Source organism: Hypanus sabinus, chromosome 6 (genome assembly GCF_030144855.1).
Source record: "Hypanus sabinus isolate sHypSab1 chromosome 6, sHypSab1.hap1, whole genome shotgun sequence".
Taxonomy (NCBI): domain Eukaryota; kingdom Metazoa; phylum Chordata; class Chondrichthyes; order Myliobatiformes; family Dasyatidae; genus Hypanus; species Hypanus sabinus.
This window is the reverse complement of record NC_082711.1, coordinates 30760891-30783094: the sequence shown is the minus strand read 5'-3', so window position 1 is coordinate 30783094 and position 22204 is coordinate 30760891. Positions and strand designations below refer to the sequence as shown.

General features: G+C 42.4%; 1 protein-coding gene across 4 annotated transcripts in view; it reads left to right on the top strand.

Annotated features, from left to right (window-relative positions):
* Positions 1-22204, top strand: part of LOC132395384 (disco-interacting protein 2 homolog C) — a 594953-nt gene that overhangs the window by 342189 nt on the left and 230560 nt on the right. For all 4 annotated transcript variants that reach the window (XM_059971899.1, XM_059971900.1, XM_059971901.1 and 1 more), the window contains one exon: positions 8745-8816. In XM_059971899.1, the coding sequence (XP_059827882.1) occupies positions 8745-8816 (72 nt within the window). The remainder of the gene's footprint in view (positions 1-8744; positions 8817-22204) is intronic.

Below are 22204 nucleotides of genomic sequence, written 5' to 3'. Positions count from 1 at the left end.
AAATTAACATAAAAAACGATCTTGGAGAAAAAAATATCCTGTTCTATTTTGATGGTGTGGGTTTCTGCGGGGAGTTGTCAACATGAGGCTGATGCTGCAGACATCAGGTTGCACAGAATCAGAGGCAAAGGCCTGATCACTGTGGATAATCTGTCAGCAAATGATGACAAGCAACACATGAGAGTAGGAGCAGAGAAAGAAGCCCGTAAAAACACTGACACCCAGTGAACGAAAAATCAGAATCACAATCAATGCTTATTATCACCGACATATATCATGAAATTTATTGTTCTGCAGCAGCAGTGTAGTGCAGTACGTAAAAATTATTGCAAGTTGCAAGAGGAAATTTGTAAAACAAAATAAACGAATAGGGCAAAAAAAAAAGGAAAATAGGGTCATGGGCCATTCAGAAGGTGGTGGTGGAGGGGAAGAAGCTGTTCCTAAAGCAGTGAGTGTGTGTCTTCAGGCTCCAGTTCCCTGATGGTGGTAGTGAGAAGATGGCATGTTCTGGATGGTGATGATAGGTGCTGTCTTCTTGCAGGTGTCCTTGATTGTTGGGCGGTTTGAGTCAATGATGGAGCCAGCTGACTCCACAGCCCTCTGCAGCTTCTTTTGATCCTGTGCACTGGAGCCTTCAGACCAGGCAGTGAGATGCAGTCAGTCAGACGGCTCTCCATGGTACTTCTGTAGAAATTTGCTAGAGTGTGACCTTTCTCTTTGAAAAATGTCATTTGTTCCTGATGGTTTATGGTCTGGTCTCTAACAGGATGTCAGTGAATCTGCACTGAAGGCAGCGTACTTAAAATGCCATTTTGAATCCCAAGAAAGGGGATCTTTTGACCCTTGTATGTTTTTCCCCCTGATGCTCTTCATTTGAACCTACCTACCATAATCTAATTTCCTTGCCTTTTTCCCAGTAAATTGCTATTCTTCCCTTTCAATTATTTATCTCTTTCCACTTAGAAGTTGATGCAAGATTTAAGAATAGGGATGGATGTGGGCCTTGCCAAATTAATGTACTAAAAAAGTACAGTAATCCAGTTCTGCAACTAAAATAATTTTTTCTTGCTGTTTGTTAATTGTTAATCTTTGGTCTTTTGTAATCAAAGCTGCTTATTTACTGATTGAAGATCTTCTGTAATGTCACATCTGCACTCAGTAACCCCTTTATTAGGTACAGACATCATCATCATCATTATGCGCCTTGTCATATGATGACCCTGATTGGTCTAGACAATTTTTTTCTACAGAAATGGTTTGCTGTTGCCTTCTTCTGGGCAGTGTCTTTAGAAGACGGGTAACCCCAGCCATTATCAATAATCTTCAGAGGTTGTCTGCCTGGCGTCAGTGGTCGCATGACCAGAATTTGGGATGTGCACCAGCTGCTCGTACGACCATCCATCACCTGCTCCCAAGGCTTCTTGTGACCCCGATCACGGGGCTAAGCAGGGACTACGCCTTGCCCAAGGTGACCTGCAGGCTAGCGGAGGGAAGGAGCACCTTGCACCTCCTTAGGTGGAGACGTATCTCCACCCTGCCACCCAATTCATGAGGCTTAGGAGATACCTAAAAACGTGACCTCTTAGTGTGTTTCTTATGTTTGTGGTCTTCTGTTGCTGTGGCCCAACCACTTCACCATTCAGAGATGCTCTTCTGCACACCGCTATTGCAATACCGGGTTATTTCTGTTACCGTTACTTTCCTGTCAGTGTGAACCAGTCTGGCCATTCTCCTCTGACCTCTCTCATTAACAAGGTATTTTTGCTGAATGTCAACTGGATGAGTTATGCTTCTCACACAGTTCTCTGGAAACTCTAGAGACTGTTGTGTGTGAAAATCCCAGGAGATCAGCAGTTTCTGAACACAACCTCATCTGGCATCAACAATCATTTCCCAGTCAAGGTCACTTAGATTTCATTTCTTCCCCATTCTGAACCTTTTGACCAGGTCTGCATGCTTTTATGTGTTGAGTTGCTAATATATGATTTGCATTAACCAGCAAGTGCACAGTTGTACTTAATAAAGAGTCCAATCTGTAAAGCAGACTTTAATCTCTTTTTCAGGAAAGTAGCCCCTGATATTCATGATTTCATCAGGCAATGGCCTCTTCTTTGAGCTGTTCTGCTGAATTGTGGTTGGTATCCTTGGTAAACTGAAGTGCTGAAAACCACTGGTAGAATGCGTATTGTGGCTGAAGGATATAGTATCATACTGTACAGTTGAAGACCATTTAGCACTGTGAGTTGATTCTGCCTCCTGGTCGTGCAGTCACATAGGTCCATGCCCCCAACAGTTTTGCCACAGTCCTACAAATTACTCTCTGTTCTGCCTTTCCAACTCCCCTTTGAAATCTCTGACTCTTTATTTGTCACAAAGAAAAGCATACAGTGAAATGCATCGTTTGTGTCATTGACCGACGCAGTCTGAGGAAACGCTGGCTGCCACCATGCTTCCGACACCAACAAAGCATGCTCACAACTCACTAACCCTAACCTTTGGAACGTGGGAGGAAATTGGAGGAGCTGGAGGAGTGGTGAGAATGTACAGACTCCTTACAGACAACAGCAGGAACTGAACCCGGATGTTGATCACTGGCACCGTTCAGCATTAAGCTAACCGCTACGCTTGTGGAGACAATGAGTAATAAAATCATACGAGGGGCGATTGATAAGTTCATGGCCTAAGGTAGAAGACGTCAATTTTAGAAACCCTAACACATTGATTTTTCCACATAGTCCCCTCCTACATTTACACACTTAGTCCAGCAGTCATGGAGCATACGGATCTTGGACCTCCAGAAAGTGTCCACAGCTGGGGTGATTGATAAGTTCGTGGCCTAAGGTAGGAGGAGATGAGTTATTAACTTCAAACTTTCTGTCTAATCACTGAAAGAGTAGACCTGCATGTGCATGTAACAACTGTATAACTCATCTCCTTCTATGTTGACTAGGTGACTATGTTTAAAAATAAATGTGATAGGTTTTCTAAAGTTGACTCCTTCTACCTTAGGCCATGAACTTATCAATCACCCTTCGTAGTTTCTGTCTGAGTAAAGCATTTTACTCACATTTTTGTATTTCTTATCTAAAACTTTAAGTCCATTTCCCCTACTCCATGAATCATCTGTTAAAGGGAATTTTTCTCTACTTCCATCACCTGAACTAATATAAACTTCACACACAAAATGCTGGAGGTACCACAGCAGGACAGGCAGCATCTATGCAAATAAATAAACAGTCACCATTTCAGGTCTCAGCCCAAAACGACGACTGCCTATTCCTATCCGTAGATGCAGCCTGACCTGCTGAGTTCCTGCAGCATTTGTGAGGGTTTCCAGCCTCTGCAGACTTCGTGGTCTTTATTATTATTAACTTCCTTGTCTTAGGCCCCAGGTTGAAGTTTACTCAAGACAATAGAACACAGTATTTTGTAACCCCTTGACCGAGTTTTCAGTCTTTTACTCAACCTCTGTAGGTTTTAAGATAGGTGACGAACGAATCAGAAAACTATTGACGCAGGAGTTTGAGATCAGTAAAATTAAGTATATCTGGGGAAATCTTAAATAGTGCATGTCTAAAATCTTGGCTAAATGAATTCGATATGACAAATGTGACATATAAAAACACATTATTCTTTGATGTAATTATGAAGTTAATGGATAGGAAAATCTATGAGTGTTTTAATTTGTAAAGAGCTTTAAATAAAGTGAGATTGACAGGGAGAAAAAGGTACCACATTGTCATAAAGGTTGGGACGAGGAAGGACACCAACGTGAGCTGAGAATGTTGAAAAATGTATAGTGCACCTTTAGGAACAGCTCAGAAAGTGGTGCCATTGGAGATAGTCCAAAAGAGATTCACCTGGCTGATTCCTGAGATGAAAGAACTGGGGTTAAGTAGGTTGGGTCTGCATTCTTTTGAACTTACAAGAAAGAACCACAATCCTATTGAAAGATACAAGGTCCTAATTCAGTCTGACAATATAATATAAAGATGCTTTCACTCGTGGGAGAATTTTGCCGGAGGGGATAATTTCACAATAAGGGGCCAGTCATTTAAACCAGAGGTACATTGAAATTTCTTCTCTCAGAGATGAGAGAATCTCCGGAATTCCCTGCTCAGAGAATTGCAGAGGCTTGGTGTTTGAAGTGAAGCTAGATAAATATTTGAATGTTAGGGTAATGGAGGGTCATGGGGGCTCAAGCAGGGAAAAGTTGAGGTATTGGTTAGAACAGCCATAATCATATCGATAGTGGGACAGGCTTGAGAAGCCTGATAGGCTATTCCTACCCCTAATTTCTTGTATTCTTGTGTCTGTGCAAAGTGATTCTGAGTAGGTGAAGATGTAATAACGATTGGTGGGAAACTACTGGTTAAGCAATAGTCTGATTGAGTACAGTAAATCCAAAATCTCTCTTTTTAATTTTATCCGTATTCTAGACCCTCCATCCTTCTGTAATTTGAAGTACTACCGTAAAAACGACAGGAGTCATCTGGTTTTTTTTCAAAAATCTCCCAATCTTCCACTGGCAAAATTTCTTTCCTCGTAAAGCTTGCAGAGTGTTCTTTTTCAGAAGATGGTTTGCTTACTGTTTCAGACATTCCAGAGTGCAGTTGCCTGAAGAGGAAGCCCCTTGCCTGCCCTCACATCAGTCTCGGTAACAATGGTGGAGCTGGCACTCAAGGGAATATGCCAAATATAAATTTCTGTCTGAGTTGCAATGCTTTGAAAAGTATCCAAGTAGCTGATTAGTTGCATATCAAGAGAGACAGAATGGTGTATTTAGCACAAGATGTAATATATCAGTTGCTTGTTGGCATTTTCACAGTCAAAGTTGCGAAAATCCCAAACCAGGCTAAGAACTAAATTTATGCAGTTACTTGTGTTCATCGGATTTTGAAAGTATTTGTATAATGAATTGGATATGAAGGGTGAACTCCGTCTGCTTCAGGTTTCTGTGTCTGGTGCATCTGCAGAATCTCCTGTGTTTCCGTCCACAATCGTTGTTGGGTTCTGAGGGTGGTGGAGGGTCTTTGTAAAGGATGATAGTGAACATCTCAGCATGGAACTAGAGAAGCAATTGATCCTTCGCCAGGAATGAACATGGCAGTTCTCATCAGACCTTTATATTGATGGCCCTCTGGAGTAAGGCCGTTTGGCTATCAGCTCACTGGAAGAGCTGTCCACATTCATCCTGTTCTGTGGGGTGTAGCTCAACAAATAAGACCATAAAACAGAAGAGTAGAATTAGGCCATTTGGCCCATGGAGCCATTCCATCATGGCTGATTTATTATCCCTTTCAACCCCATTCTCCTGCCTTCTCCATGTGAGCTTTGATGCCCTTACTAATCAAGAACCCATCAATCTCTGTTTTATATATACCCAGTGACCTGGCCTCCACATCCATCAGTGGAAATGAATTCCACAGATTCACCACCCTCTGGCTAAGGAAATTACTCCTCATCTCTGTTCTGAAGGGACATCCTTCTATTCAGAGGCCGTGCCTTTGGTCCTGAACTCCCCCACTACAGAAAACATTCTCTCCATGTCCACTGGGGTGGCACGGTAGCATAGTGGTTAGCAGAACACTTTACAATGCAAGGGACCTGGGTCCAATTCCCGCTGCTGTCTGTAACAGCAGAACATGTCTGCATGTTCTCACCGTGACCATGTGGGTTTCCACCGGCTGCTCCAGTTTCCTCCCACAGTCCAAAAATGTACCGGTTGAAAGGTTAATTGGTCACTGTAAATTCTCTAATGATTAGGCCAGGGTTAAATTGGGCAGTGCAGCTCGAAGGCTGGTAGAGCATATTCTGCACTGTATCTCAATAAATATGTACATAACGTAAATCTTGGCCTTTCAACATTCTATAAATTTCCATCAGATCCCCCCTTCCCCACCACACCTTCTTCCAAACTCCAAAGAATACAGGCCCAGAACCATCAAACACTCCTCATACATTTCAAGGATCATTCTCATGAACCTCCTCTGGATCCTTCTCAGAGGAATATTTTCCTTTTAAGTGCTCATACAGATTAGAAATGTCACAGGATGTGCTTTTATGCAAACTGCTATTTGAAGGTGAGATTAATGACAGCAGATATTATTGAAACTGATTTAAGCCCAGAAATAGAGAACAGTAGTTTGGACGGGCAGCCCGTGTTCTAGCACTGTGCACTGAAAAGGCCCCTCCTTGCATTTAAAACAGTGTGTGATAAAACACAAGAAGAAATAAACTGTTCAAATAAACGCACAGCTTTTAAAAATGTGCATGGATGTTTTTCTCTTCCTTCCCAAGAGACAAAACAAAGATTTTCATTTTATGATCTACTTTCAGGGTTTTGAAAATCTAGAATTCAGGCAGTAGTATTTCAATCTGCATCAAAAGTGTTGACTTTTCTGAACCATTTCAGATAAGCATTTTGGTATACCATTTAAAAATATGACAATTCATATTTGTGACCTTCCATCGTTTAGAGAGTGAATTCTAAAGTTCAGGTCAAGTGAATGCACAATGAACTGATATTGGCAACACACACAAAATGCTGGAGGAACTCAGCAGGCCAGGCAACAACTATGGAAAAAAGTACAGTCAACATTTCGGGCAGGACTGGAGGAAGAAAGATGAGGAGTAGATTTAAAAGGTGGGGGAGGGGAGAGAGAAACGCAAGGTGACAGGTGAAACTGGGAGGGGGAGGGATGAAGCAAGGAGCTAGGAAGTCGACTGGTGCGTGGTCAAAGAGTTGGAGAGGAGCAGTGAGAGAGGGTTTACTGAACTCCCGTCAAAGGGAAGATTTAAACTACTTCAGTCCCTGGAAGAGACTTTGCAGTGTAATCAAATCAGAAACAGGAGAACATCTGCAGATGCGGGAAATCTGAGCAACACACGCAAGAAGTAATGGCTGCTGCTCTGCACCCAGCTCTGGTGACAAGAAAGTGGTTTCACTTATTTGTTCAAAGCACATGGGTGCTATTGGTTAAGCCACCACTTAATACCTGTAAATAATTGTCCTGAACTGGTGATAAGCCAGTTCCTTAAGAATCATTCGCAGTGCTGTGGGCCTTGGTCCCGGAACAGATAGCAACTTTCCTCCATGAACTTATTAGAGAACCAGGCCTCCAGAGACCAATGTGATTACCTAACCACTGCTCTACTATATTCCCTTCTGCCTGTGCACTAACACTGGTGGTGATGTTGGAATAATGACAAGAGTAATACCCTCACAATTATAATGTTAAATATCTTTTTAATGGAACCATTGTGGTTTTCATGAATAGCTATAATGCAAATTGTATCTTTCCTTGTCTAGTTCTTATATTTAAAAAAGGTTACTGTCCTTTAAACTTTTAAATTGATAAGAAACAAATGCCTGTAATTCACTAGTTTTATTTCTGATTTAACATTTTGAAAGCTCCAGACTAAAGGGATTTTTATAGAAGCATTCTGAGACCTGAGGCCTAATCTTCATTTGCAGCTCACTATATTTCGTTAGGCGGATGTATTCTCCAGTCTTTGCAGAAGAACGGCAGTGTAGTGATTAGCACAACACTTTACAGTACCAACGGCCTGGATTCAATTCCTGCCACTGCCTGTAAGGAGTTTGTACGTTCTCCCCGTGGCCGTCTGGGTTTCCTTAGGGTGCCCAGTTTCCTCCAAAGTTCCAAAGACCTACTGGTTGACTCGGCTAGGGTTAAGATGGGGGTTGCACGGTGACTCGGCTCGAAGGGCCAGAAGGGCCTATTCTGCTCTGAATCGCAATAAATAAATAGCAACTCTGTTCAAACTGTTAACCTCCCTATTCTACAGCTACTAACGGATCTACTATGTGCTTCCAGCGTTTTGTTTTCATTTCAATTTGCCACATTTAATCATTAAATTAACACAGTTCTTACATCTGCGGGCTACTATATTATTTTATTGAACTTACCTCAGAGAATCATAAATAATAAGTGTGGCTATGCTAAAAATAAGCGGGATGAGAGCAGGAAATGGGCCAGATTGTTTACTAGTTGGTTTTTAACATTGAACAAGCATGCAATCTCTTGGTGTGATCTCAATTTTTATATCACTCTGCCTGTCAAATTGCAAATAGTTTTGCTGATACACTCGTAATTATGCTGCAGTAGTATATTTGCCCACATAGTTAAGAAATTTTTGTATAACAATTAACTGTCACAAACTGAAATCAAAGCAAAATATTGGAATCCCATATTGATGGTAATATGAACAAGTAACAACATTTTGAGCAGAATTTCTTTGTGAGATCTGGTCAGTCTAAAAAGAACAGCTTTACTCACAATGAACCAACTATTTTTGTTCTCCCTTTTCTGATACTGATGGAAATGCTTTCTATTTATAGGGCTTCCATCTTTATTAAATTGATATGATTGGACTTGGTAGATAATTCATTCTGACAGCAATTACAAGTCCATAGCCAATGCATAATTCATTGTTGATTGCTTTGATGAAAGTGCCTGTGTTATTCTGCTGGTGTCCAGCCAGCAAGGATTTAAGCTGTGAATCCTCGACCAGTCCCACTGAAACAAATTGCACCAGGTTTTTATCCAGCAAAAGGATCACTTACTGTACGTGACTGTGGATTCCAGAAGTCTGTGACCCAGCATGCTCTGATTTGGTGCAATGTGCCAGAGCAGCTGTTGTGTTGGCAACGTGTCCAGCCTTGGTACAGAAATTTATTCTGCAAACTCTCATTTAATAATGGCTCATTCTTTCATTTACAGGAGACATCACACAGAAAGGCTATGAAAAGAAGAAATCCAAATTGCTGGGGGCTTACCTGCCACAACCTCCAGGTAAGCTACTTACACGGCAAACCAAAATGAAGTGTGAAATAAAGACTTAACTTCATTAGCTATCACAATTTGAATAGTGGGAGATCTAGTACCAGAGAGCACAGACTCAGAATAGAAGGACATTCCTTTAGAACAGAGATGAGGAGCAATTTCTTCAATAACTAGAGGTGTGTGAATCTGAGGAACTCGGTGTCACAGACGGCTGTGGAGTCCAAGTCATTGGGTATAATTAAAGGGGAGTTTGATAACTACTTAATTACTAAGGGTGCCAAAGGTTATGGGGTGAAGGCAGCAGAATGGTGTTGAGCTGGAAAATAAATCAGCCATGATTGAATGGACAGAATAATCTAATTCTGTTTCTATGTCTTATGGAACTTGAGAATCTCTCAGTTCAAGCTGCTAAATGTGTATGCTGTAATTTTAAAATCAGGTTTTCAGCTTGTTTAAAGTTTGAAAAGAATTTAAACTACTTGAGATAGTTATTTACATTGGTACTCTTTGGACATTAAATATATTGAGCATTGTGTATTAATAGGAAATGTTTAGTCGTAAGCAGACTACAGGAAAGTCGACGCCATTTGTTATTTAAGCAACTGAGCACAGTATGGGGAAAAGGAACAGCGGTGTGTCACTTGACCCATCATCCTTGTTATAAAGCCATCGTGTAATAGAAGCATGGAGACAGGCCCTTAAACCTAACTCATCCATGACTACCATTAGCCTATCTCAGCCAGTCCTGTTTGACAATGTTTGTCCTGTATATAGCCCATTCAAGATACTCCCGTGTTTGGCCCATCTCTCTCTAGCCATGTACCTGTCCAGGTGTCTTTTAAATGTTGTTATTGTAAATGCTTCAACCACTTTCCCTGGCAACTCATTCTATACATAAACTACTCTCTATATGAGGAAGTTGCTCCTCTAGTCCTTTTTAAGTCTTTCCATTCAAAATTCAAATTACATTTATTATCAAATTACGTATATAAGACCATAAGAGCAGAATTAGAGCATTTGGCCCATCAAGTCTGCTTCCCCATTTCATGATGGCTGATCCAATTTTCCCCACAGCCCCAATTGCCTTTCGTCTCCTTGTATATAGATGTGTGTGTGTGTGTGTGTGACCGTACACAACCCTGAAATTCATTGTTTTGCAGGCATAATCAATAAATCCATAGAATAATAACCATAACAGAATCAATGAAAGGCTGCACCAACTTGAGCATTTAACCAGAGTGCAAAAGACAACAACATGTACAAATACAAAAAGAAAGAAATAATAGTAATAAATAAATAAGCAGAAAGTATCGAGAACATGAGATGAAGAGTCCTTGAAAGTGAGTCCGTAGGTTGTGGGAACATTTCAGTGATGGGGTAAGTGAAGTTGAGTAATGTTATCTTCGCTGGTTCAAGAGCCTGATGTTTGAGGGGTAATAACTGTTCCTGCGCCTGGTGGTGTGAGTCCTGAGGCTCCTGTACCTTCTTCCTGATGGCAGGAGCGAGGAGAGAGCATGACGTGGATGGTGGAGGTCCCTGATGATGGATGCTGCTTTGCTATGAAAACGTTTCATGTAGATGTGCTCAATGGTCGGAAAGGCTTTACCTGTGATAGTCTGGGCTGTATCCGTTACTTTTTGTAGGATTTTCCATTCAAGGGCATTGGTAATTCCATACTAGGCTGTGATACAGCCAGTCACTATACTCTCCGCTACAGATCTGTAGAAGTTTTTGAAAGCTCTAGATATCATGCCCAATTTTCTCAACTCCTAAGGAAGTAGAGGCACTGCCTTGCTTCCATCATAATGGCACAAGTATTGGACCCAGGACATGTCCTCTGAAATAATAGCACTGGCTCATGGACCTCTAGTTTCCTTCTCCTGAAGTGAACTCCTTGGTCTTGCTGACATTCAGTAAGAGGTTGTTGTGGCACCTGAGCCAGATTTTCAATTTCCCTCCTATATGCAGATTCATCACCACCTTTGATTCGGCCTGTGACATTGGTGTCGTCAGCAAACTTGGAGCTGTGCAGTCACACGGTCTTGTGGTGCACCTGTGCTGATGGAGATTGTGGAGCAGATGCTGTTGCCAGTCCAAACTGCCTGGTGCAAGTGAGGAAGTTGAGGATCCAATTGCGCAAGGGGATTTTGAGGCCAAGGTTTTTGGAATTTATTGATTAGTTTTCATCATCTTAAACCTGTCTTTTTATTCCCTGTCCTTGGGAAAAGACTGCATTCACTCTATGAATGTCAGTCATGACTTTATACACCTCAGTATAATGACCCTTCAGTGGTCTGTGCTCCAGTGATTAATGTCCTTGTCCAACAAGCTTCTGTAACTCAGGCTATCAAAACCTGATAACATTCTTGTAAATGTTCTTTCCACTCTTTTCGTCTTAATAACGTCTTTCCAAAAACGGTGGCCAAAGCTGTATACAATCCTCCAGGCGCGGCCTCACCAATGCCTTGTGCAACTGCAACAGGACATCCCAGCTCCTCATATGCAGTGCCTTGACTAAAGTGCCTTCTTTACCAGCTGGTATGCTTGTGTTGCCACTTTCAGGGAACTATTTTCTTGTAGTCCGTTCCCTCTGCCCAGGTTTGATTTCCCAAAATGCAACACTTAACACTTATTTAGATTGACTGCATTTGCCATTCCTCTGCCCACTTAACCAGATGATCAAGATCTTCCTATAAGATTTTTGATAACCTTCTCCATTGTTGACAATATCATCAATTTTAGTGGTTCTGCCATTGAATATGATTGTGGCTGAACCTCTACCTGAGTGCACCTTTTCTGCACTAACCTGCGTTCCTTCTATGTTTAAAAATCCAAGACCATCTTGGAATTTAAATTCCATATGACCAAATCAGAATAAAGACAAAAGATGGGCCAAAAGAAATATAGGAGATCTTAAACAATCCTTTTACATCTGTGTTTGCTCAGGAGGTGGACACAGAGTCGATAGAAGCGAGGCAAAGTGGCATCAGCTCCATGGACCCTATACAGATTACAGAGGAGGAGGTGTTTGCTGTCTTGAGGCAAATTAGGGTGTTTAAATCCCCAGGGCATGACAAGGTGTTCCCTTGGACCCTGTGGGAGGCAAGTGCAGAAATTGCCAGGGCTCTAGCAGAGAGATTTAAATCATCCTTAGTGACAGGGTGAGGGGTCAGAGGATTGGGGGATAGCCAATATTGTTCCACTGTTTAAGAAAGGCTCTAAAAATAAACCAGGAAATTACAGGCCAGTGAGCCTAACATCAGTAGTCGGCATGTTATTGAAGGGGATGGAACATATGAGTATTTGAATGGAAATGGACTGACTTAAGGATAATCAGCATGCCTTTGTGTGTGGTAGGTCATGTCTAACCAATCTTACAGAGTTTTTCCAAGGAAGTTACCAAGAAAGTTGATGAAGACAAGGTGGTGGATGTTGTCTACGTCGACTTTCGCAAAGCATTTGACAAGGTCCCACACGGGAGCTTGGTCAAGCAGGTTCAGTCGCTTGACATTCAAGGTGAGGTAGTAAATTGGATTAGATACTCTTTGCAAGTAGGCTTTTCCAACTGAAGCTGGGTGGGACTGCAACTAGGGTCCATGGGTTAAGGGTGAAAAGTGAAGAGTTTAAGGGGAACATAAGGGGGAAACTTCTTCACTCAGAGGGTTGAGAAAGTGTGGAATGAGATGCTCGATTTCAACATTTAAGAGAAATTTGGAGAGGTATGTGGATGGTAAGGGTATGGAGGGCTATGTTCCCAGTACAGGGTGATGGGAGAAGAGCTCAGCATGGACTATATGGGCTGTAGGACCTGTGTCTGTTCTGTACTTTTCTATGACTCAATGTTACAAGCAAGCAGCATGAGCTTACCTCCCCAAGGCGTTCAATGACATCCTCATTATCAAACACTCCATTATCTGTGTCTGCACTTCATTTTCCTAAACCAGTTAGCATGCTCCAACCTCCAAATGTAAATTGGGGACTTATTCAAACGTCTTTCCATTTGAATGCTTAAACCCTGTGCAACGTACTGTACACGTAGAATACTCGCAACCAGTCTGGTTAAGTGCCGTTTGCATTGAGATAGGCTCCATCCAAGATGCAGTTGCTTCCATGATATACTGGCTCTGTTGGTGGACTTTACAATAGGTTAGTTTAACAGCAGCATCCTCCCTTTCCACCTCTGTTGCAAGGGGATCAGAGAAGTAGCACAATTATATCCGGAGACTAATTTCCAAAGATGTCATCACAACAAAAGCCATTGCATCTCAAGGGGAAGGCTCACAACCTCCATTCTTGCTGGCCAACGATGGGCAGAACAAACACCTTCCCATAACTAGTGCTTTCGTGGATGTATGTAGATGAATAAATTTCATGGATTTGCAAATCTTTTTCTCCCTTTTCTTTTGCAGAAATGGTTCACCTTTAAGGCAAAGCATTATAGTTCATACCCTTGTTTGTACTGTGACCTTCCTTGCATGAAACATGAAAAATATCAGCTGTGTAATACTGCAATGCTTACCTCTCACCAGCAGTATCATTTGTAAGATTCAATGCAGAAGTGAGCAGTCATCCCAAATGAATTTGGCACAGTGCTGTTGTTCCTCATCTCACTTTCTTTCATCTAACCCCATTCCCATAAACCACTTCTTTGCTGTCTGAAATAGTTACTCTGCCTCCTCTTAAATCCATCAATAATGTTTGCCTCAGCTATTCTACAAGGAAGCGAGCTCCGCGTTCCAAACATTTCTATTGATTTTCCATGCATGCGTCAGCTTCAATCATTTAACGATGAAAACAATTCTTTCTGGATTTTATTGGATTTTGAAGATCCTGAATTTTTGGCAGTGATCAATCTCACAATGTGAGAAATGTACCCGACACTGCTAACCTTTACCTTTCACATTTGGGATTATTGACTGTGGATAGGTGGGAGGTGGTGGAATAGTTTTGAGGGAAAGAAGATCAAGTGCTACAAATAATCAGAAATATTTCATTCTCTTTTGATCAATGTTTGCGAATAAATGGGCGCAGTTAGTTCAACTATCAATATTATTTATTTAAGGATACAACACACTATCAGGCCCTTACAGCCCAATGAGCCATGTGACCAATTAACCTACTAACCCATGTCACTGGCACTTCATAGCATTATGCTAATTGCTACCCTATTGTGCCACAGCCAATAGAACTAATTATTTTTAATGATCATTGCTGAGATTTTCCTACAGAAAATGATATCTAAATTTGGTGTTTGCATTTCAGATTACAGACAATTTTCTGCAAATAATGTTGGAAAATTCTCCTTAAGATTCTTCGTTAACTGGGGGATTTTTACCAGTTCCAAGTCCTAATAGCTCAAAATAGAGTAAATTGTTCTAAAATAATAGCATCCATTTGTACGCTTGGCTCAGACTCTTAACCTGACCTCCTTAAGTTTCATTTCAAAATTTTCATCTTGCATCCTGTTATAGATTACAAGCCATCAATTCTTTACATCTGTCACTTTTGTTATTTTACTTCTGTTTTGCTTCAGAGTTCACCTTATGGTGAAAAATATTAAACACTTGACTTTTATCTTATTCCCCTAACATTCAGAGGCAGCAGCATCTATTTTTTTAAAAAAGATTTCTGACGTCGAAGCTATAATCCCCAGATTTACAATCAATGGGGCCAATTTATTAGGTACAGGAGTGGAACCCAGTGTGGTCCTCTGCTGCAGTGGGCCATCCACTTCAAGTTTTGACGTGTTGTGCATTCAGAGATGCTCTTCTGCACACCACTGTTGTAACGTGTGGTTACGTTAGTTGCTGTCAGCTTAAAACAGCCTGGCCATTCTCCTCTGACTTTTCTCATTGACAATGCAGAACTTCTGCTTACTGAATGCTTTTTGCTTTTCGCACTATAAGATCTCGAGGTTGTTGTTTGTGAAAATCCCAGGCCAGCAGTTTCTGAGATACTCAAGCCACCCTGTCTGGCACCAACAATCATACCATGGTTAAAGTCACTTAGATCACATTTCTTCCCCATTCTGATATTTGGTCAGAACAACAACTGAACCTCTTGACCCTGTCTGCGTGTTTTTATGCATTGAATTGCTGCCACGCGATTGGCTGATTAGATATTTGCATTGATGAGCAGGTGTACAGATGTAACTAATAAAGTGGCCACTGATTGTATGCATTCAGAACACACAGCATCAGTGTTGACAAGACATCCGAAGTTGGTTCAGTCTGAAAAATCATTGAAGGCAGACAATAGTCAGTGAAAACCATTCACCATCAAATTTACTACTGCTGAGCATTGTTGAAGTACTCAAAGTTGAAAGAGCAAATTAAAGAATTTCATGAAGAATCTTTACAAAAACTATTCAGCACTGCTAGGGTATGGTGTGCATTGGAGAAACGATTTAAAGAAGTTGCTGAAGAGATACAAGACAATAAGCCATAAGAGCAGAATTAGGCCATTCGGCCCATTGAGGCTCTGGGGCTAAGGGCAGATGGTGGGACAACAGGAGCAGCTAATATATGGACAGTAAAAACTCATTTGGTCTAAGTGTGACCATTCTCAGTTTCTGGATAATTAGGTCATCTGAAAGAAAACTACCATCAACTTCACTGGGTCTCAATCAGGTTGGAATGTTTCTACAAAAATTAAATACTTATCCCCAGTAGGTAACATGGAAATTGGTACTTAATAGGATCATCTCCATCAGCTGTGCCTCCACAGAAGTCCACGCAATGACTAAGTTGCTGAGTACTCTGCTCCAATGCCACAGGATAGTAAGTTTAATGCTATTAGCTGGGAAAGTACTTCTATGCTAAGCAGTGCATTTTACATTGGTTGATGGTTTAGCCTGGACTGCTTTAGACTGGGATGATATAGATCGGACTGCTTTAGACTGGGATGATATAGACCGGACTGCTTTAGACTGGGACGATTTAGACCGGACTGCTTTAGACTGGGACGATTTAGACCGGACTGCTTTAGACTGGGACGATTTAGACCGGACTGCTTTAGACTGGGAAGATTTAGACCGGACTGCTTTAGACTGGGACGATTTAGACTGGACTGCTTTCGACTGGGACGATTTAGACTGGACTGCTTTAGACTGGGATGATATAGACCGGACTGCTTTAGACTGGGACGATTTAGACCGGGCTGCTTTAGACTGGGATGATTTAGATTGGACTGCTTTAGACTGGGACGATTTAGACTGGACTGCTTTAGACTGGGACGATTTAGACTGGACTGCTTTAGACTGGGACGATTTAGACTGGGCTGCTTTAGACTGGGACGATTTAGACTGGGCTGCTTTAGACTGGGACGATTTAGACTGGGACGATTTAGACTGGACTGCTTTAGACTGGGACGATTTAGACCGGACTGCTTTAGACTGGGACGATTTAGACTGGGCTGCTTTAGACTGGGCTGCTTTAGACTGGGCTGCTTTAGACTGGGATGATTTAGACTGGACTGCTTTAGACTGGGACAATTTAGACTGGGATGATTTAGACTGGACTGCTTTAGGCTGGGACGATTTAGACCGGACTACTTTAGACTGGGATGATTTAGACTGGACTGCTTTAGACTGGGACGATTTAGACTGGGACGATTTAGACTGAGACGATTTAGACTGGGACGATTTAGACTGGGACGCTTTAGACTGGGACGATTTAGACCGGACTGCTTTAGACTGGGACGATTTAGACCGGACTGCTTTAGACCGGACTGCTTTAGACTGGGCTGCTTTAGACTGGGACGATTTAGACTGGACTGCTTTAGACTGGGACGATTTAGACCGGACTGCTTTAGACTGGGACGATTTAGACCGGACTACTTTAGACTGGGCTGCTTTAGACTGGGACGATTTAGACTGGACTGCTTTAGACTGGGACGATTTAGACCGGACTGCTTTAGACTGGGACGATTTAGACCGGACTACTTTAGACTGGGACGATTTAGACCGGACTGCTTTAGACTGGGACGATTTAGACTGGGCTGCTTTAGACTGGGATGATTTAGACTGGCTGCTTTAGACTGGGATGATTTAGACTGGCTGCTTTAGACTGGGACAATTTAGACCGGACTGCTTTAGACTGGGACGATTTAGACCGGACTGCTTTAGACTGGGACGATTTAGACCGGGATGATTTAGACTGGACTGCTTTAGACTGGGACGATATAGACTGGGACAATTTAGACCAGACTGCTTTAGACTGGGACAATATAGACCGGACTGCTTTAGACTGGGACGATTTAGACCGGGCTGCTTTAGACTGGGATGATTTAGACTGGACTGCTTTAGACTGGGACGATTTAGACTGGGATGGTTTCGACTGGGACGATTTAGAACGGGCTGCTTTAGACTGGGACGATTGAGACCGGACCGCTTTAGACTGGGACGATTTAGACTGGGCTGCTTTAGACTGGGACGGTTTAGACCAGACCACTTTAGACTGGGACGGTTTAGACCAGACTGCTTTAGACTGGGACAATTTAGACCAGACTGCTTTAGACTGGGATGATTTAGACCAGACTGCTTTAGACTGGGATGATTTAGACTGGCTGCTTTAGACTGGGACGATTTAGACTGGCTGCTTTAGACTGGGATGATTTAGAACGGGCTGCTTTAGACTGGGACGATTTAGACCGGACTGCTTTAGACTGGGACGATTTAGACCGGACTGCTTTAGACTGGGACGATTTAGACCGGACTGCTTTAGACTGGGACGATATAGACGGGGACAATTTAGACCGGACTGCTTTAGACTGGGACGATTTAGACCGGACTGCTTTAGACTGGGACGATATAGACTGGGACGATTTAGACCGGACTGCTTTAGACTGGGACGATATAGACCTGGACGATTTAGACCGGACTGCTTTAGACTGGGACGATTTAGACTGGACTGCTTTAGACTGGGACGATTTAGACCGGACTGCTTTAGACTGGGATGATTTAGACCGGACTGCTTTAGATTGGGACGATTTAGACCGGACTGCTTTAGACTGGGACGATTTAGACCGGACTGCTTTAGACCGGACTGCTTTAGACTGGGCTGCTTTAGACTGGGACGATTTAGACTGGACTGCTTTAGACTGGGACGATTTAGACCGGACTGCTTTAGACTGGGACGATTTAGACCGGACTACTTTAGACTGGGCTGCTTTAGACTGGGACGATATAGACCTGGACGATTTAGACCGGACTGCTTTAGACTGGGACGATTTAGACTGGACTGCTTTAGACTGGGACGATTTAGACCGGACTGCTTTAGACTGGGATGATTTAGACCGGACTGCTTTAGATTGGGACGATTTAGACCGGACTGCTTTAGACTGGGACGATTTAGACCGGACTGCTTTAGACCGGACTGCTTTAGACTGGGCTGCTTTAGACTGGGACGATTTAGACTGGACTGCTTTAGACTGGGACGATTTAGACCGGACTGCTTTAGACTGGGACGATTTAGACCGGACTACTTTAGACTGGGCTGCTTTAGACTGGGACGATTTAGACTGGACTGCTTTAGACTGGGACGATTTAGACCGGACTGCTTTAGACTGGGACGATTTAGACCGGACTACTTTAGACTGGGACGATTTAGACCGGACTGCTTTAGACTGGGACGATTTAGACTGGGCTGCTTTAGACTGGGATGATTTAGACTGGCTGCTTTAGACTGGGATGATTTAGACTGGCTGCTTTAGACTGGGACAATTTAGACCGGACTGCTTTAGACTGGGACGATTTAGACCGGACTGCTTTAGACTGGGACGATTTAGACCGGGATGATTTAGACTGGACTGCTTTAGACTGGGACGATATAGACTGGGACAATTTAGACCAGACTGCTTTAGACTGGGACAATATAGACCGGACTGCTTTAGACTGGGACGATTTAGACCGGGCTGCTTTAGACTGGGATGATTTAGACTGGACTGCTTTAGACTGGGACGATTTAGACTGGGATGGTTTCGACTGGGACGATTTAGAACGGGCTGCTTTAGACTGGGACGATTGAGACCGGACCGCTTTAGACTGGGACGATTTAGACTGGGCTGCTTTAGACTGGGACGGTTTAGACCAGACCACTTTAGACTGGGACGGTTTAGACCAGACTGCTTTAGACTGGGACAATTTAGACCAGACTGCTTTAGACTGGGATGATTTAGACCAGACTGCTTTAGACTGGGATGATTTAGACTGGCTGCTTTAGACTGGGACGATTTAGACTGGCTGCTTTAGACTGGGATGATTTAGAACGGGCTGCTTTAGACTGGGACGATTTAGACCGGACTGCTTTAGACTGGGACGATTTAGACCGGACTGCTTTAGACTGGGACGATATAGACGGGGACAATTTAGACCGGACTGCTTTAGACTGGGACGATTTAGACCGGACTGCTTTAGACTGGGACGATATAGACTGGGACGATTTAGACCGGACTGCTTTAGACTGGGACGATATAGACCTGGACGATTTAGACCGGACTGCTTTAGACTGGGACGATTTAGACTGGACTGCTTTAGACTGGGACGATTTAGACCGGACTGCTTTAGACTGGGATGATTTAGACCGGACTGCTTTAGACTGGGACGATTTAGACTGGACTGCTTTAGACTGGGATGATATAGACTGGGACAATTTAGACCGGACTGTTTTAAACGGGGACGATTTAGATTGTTTTCTCTGAGAAACACAACAATTCAAAGGAATAGAATTGATAATCATTATAATACCAAGATTTACTGACAATTTAGTCCCTTGCTTGAAATCTCACTTGAAGACTCCTTGGCTTTGGCAGGCTATTTGTCGCAGTTCCAAAACTACATTACAAAGATTTTAGCTACACTTAAGTCTTCCAATAGCTCAGTATGTTGATCAAAAGTTATGTCGTGAATATGAATTGTTAAGTTTAATCAAAATTTTGCAGCAGCATTCAAAGACAACAGTTTGAATTTGCTACAGTAACTCAATTTTGCACATACAATCTGTTTGTCAGTTTATATTGAATATTATTCCTGTGGCCCTGTAAGAGGAATTTTATCTTATGACTATGTGCATTCCAAACACAATTGTACATCAATTTATTTAACTGAGAACCAAGGACAACATAAACAGAGTACAATATTATTTTGTCACGATTTATTTCATGAACAAACTGATTGGGGAGATTGGATTGAGTACCTAATTTGAATGGTAGAGTAGCGGTTAGTATAATATTACTACAACATCGGCAATCTAGGTTCAATTCGTCCTGTGTCTGAAAGGAGTCACAATCAGGTTTATTATAATTATCACTGACATATATTGTGAAATTGGTTGCTTTGCAGCAGCAGTACAGTGCAATCCATAAATATGCCATAATTTATAATAAGAAATAAAATCACTGGCCATTTTATTAGGCACTGTACACCTGTACACTTGCTTGTTAATTAAATATCTAATCAGCCAATCGTGAGGCAGCATCTCAATGCATAAAAGCATGCAGGCATGTTCAAGGGGTTTGGATGTTGTTCAGAAGAAATGTGATGTAAGTGACTTTGACTGTGGTATGATTGATGGTGCCAGAGGGGGTGGTTTGAGTATCTCAGAAACTGCTGATCTCCTGGGATTTTCATGTACGTCACTCTCTAGAGTTTACAAAGGATGGAGCAAAAAAAAAGAGTCATCTGCTGAGCTGCAGTGCTGCGGGCAAAAACATCATGTTAATGAGGGAGGTCAGAGGAGAATGGCTAGGCTGGTTCAAGTTGACAGGAAGGTGATAATAACTGAAATCATCACACAGTGGTGTGCCAAAGAGCAGCTCTGAATGCACACATCAAACCTTGAAATGAGTGGGCTACAGCAGAAAAGACCACACCAGGTTCCACTCCTGTACAAGTAAATTGGCCGATGAGTATAGACACAGTATTAAAGAAATTAAGTAGTGCATAGAGAGAGTAAAAATAGTGAGGTAGCTTTCATGGGTTCATTGTCCATTCAGATATCTGATGGCAGAGGGGAAGAAGATGTTCCTACAATGTGGAGTTTTTACCTTCACCCTGCAGTTGCCTCAGGGTGCTCCGGTTTCCTCCAAAGTTCTAAAGACGTACGGGTTAGTAGGTTAATTAGTCACATGCGTGTAATTGGGCAGTGTGGGCTCATTGGGCTGAACTGGCCTGTTGCTGTGTTGTATCTCTAAACAAAATAAAAAAGAAGGTAGGCTACAACACACACAAAATGCTGGTGGAACATAGCAGGCTAGGCAGCATATATAGGGAGAAGCGATGTCGACATTTCGGGCCGAGACCCTTCATCAGGACTAACCGAAAGGAAAGCTAGTAAGAGATTTGAAAGTAGTGGGGGGAGGGGGAAATGCGAAATGATAGGAGAAGACCGGAGGGGGTGGGATGAAGCTAAGAGCTGGAAAGGTGATTGGCGAAAGTGATACAGAGCTGGAGAAGGGAAAGGATCATGGGACGGGAGGCCTCAGGAGAAAGAAAGGTGGGGGGGGGGGGAGCACCAGAGGGAGATGAGGAACAGGCAAACAACGAAATATGTCAGGGATGGGGTAAGAAGGGGAGGAGAGGCATTAACGGAAATTGGAGAAGTCAATGTTCATGCCATCAGGTTGGAGGCTACCCAGCCGGTATATAAGGTGTTGTTCCTCCAACCTGGGTTTGGATTCATTTTGACAATAGAGGAGGCCATGGATAGACATATCAGAATGGGACACAGCAGAAGGTAGGCTGCTCTGGTAATCTGATGCCATAGATGAATTTCCTTTAAGTTGGACTCTCATAATTGGTACAGGGGTTGATGTGGTCTAAAGTTCTCTGTTTATGTGCAATCAATTTTCCACATCCAAAGCTGCACCAACTTGGAAAGGCATTTCTCTTTACTTCAAGTTTCTGCTTCAATATTTCAAAAGATAAGGTGCCACATAAAGTTTACTACACAGAATAAGAGCTCATGGGATCAAGAATAATGTACTGCTCAGACGGAGGATTGATTATCAACAAACAAAAGTTATGTAACTTGCTGAGTTTCTTGGGGGATGAATGCTAGAGCTCAATTGCTTGAAGCTATTATGATTTAGATGGAGACTCTAAGTGTCATATATTCATATTTCCTGATATTATAATTATGGTGAATGGTAGGAGACTTGGAAATGTTTATAAACAGAGTGATCTATGCAAGACATAGTTCCCCGTAAGTGTCACTGGTCATTTGGCTAGTGGAGAAAGCATATGGTATTCCTTATTTCATAGGTCAGGGCATATGCAATGGGACATTATTTTACAACTTTTACATACCCCTGGTTAGACTGTACTAGACTAATGTGTGCAGTTCTGGTTAGCACACTCTAGAAGGAGTGTGATTATGCTGGAGATCATGCAGGGAAGATTC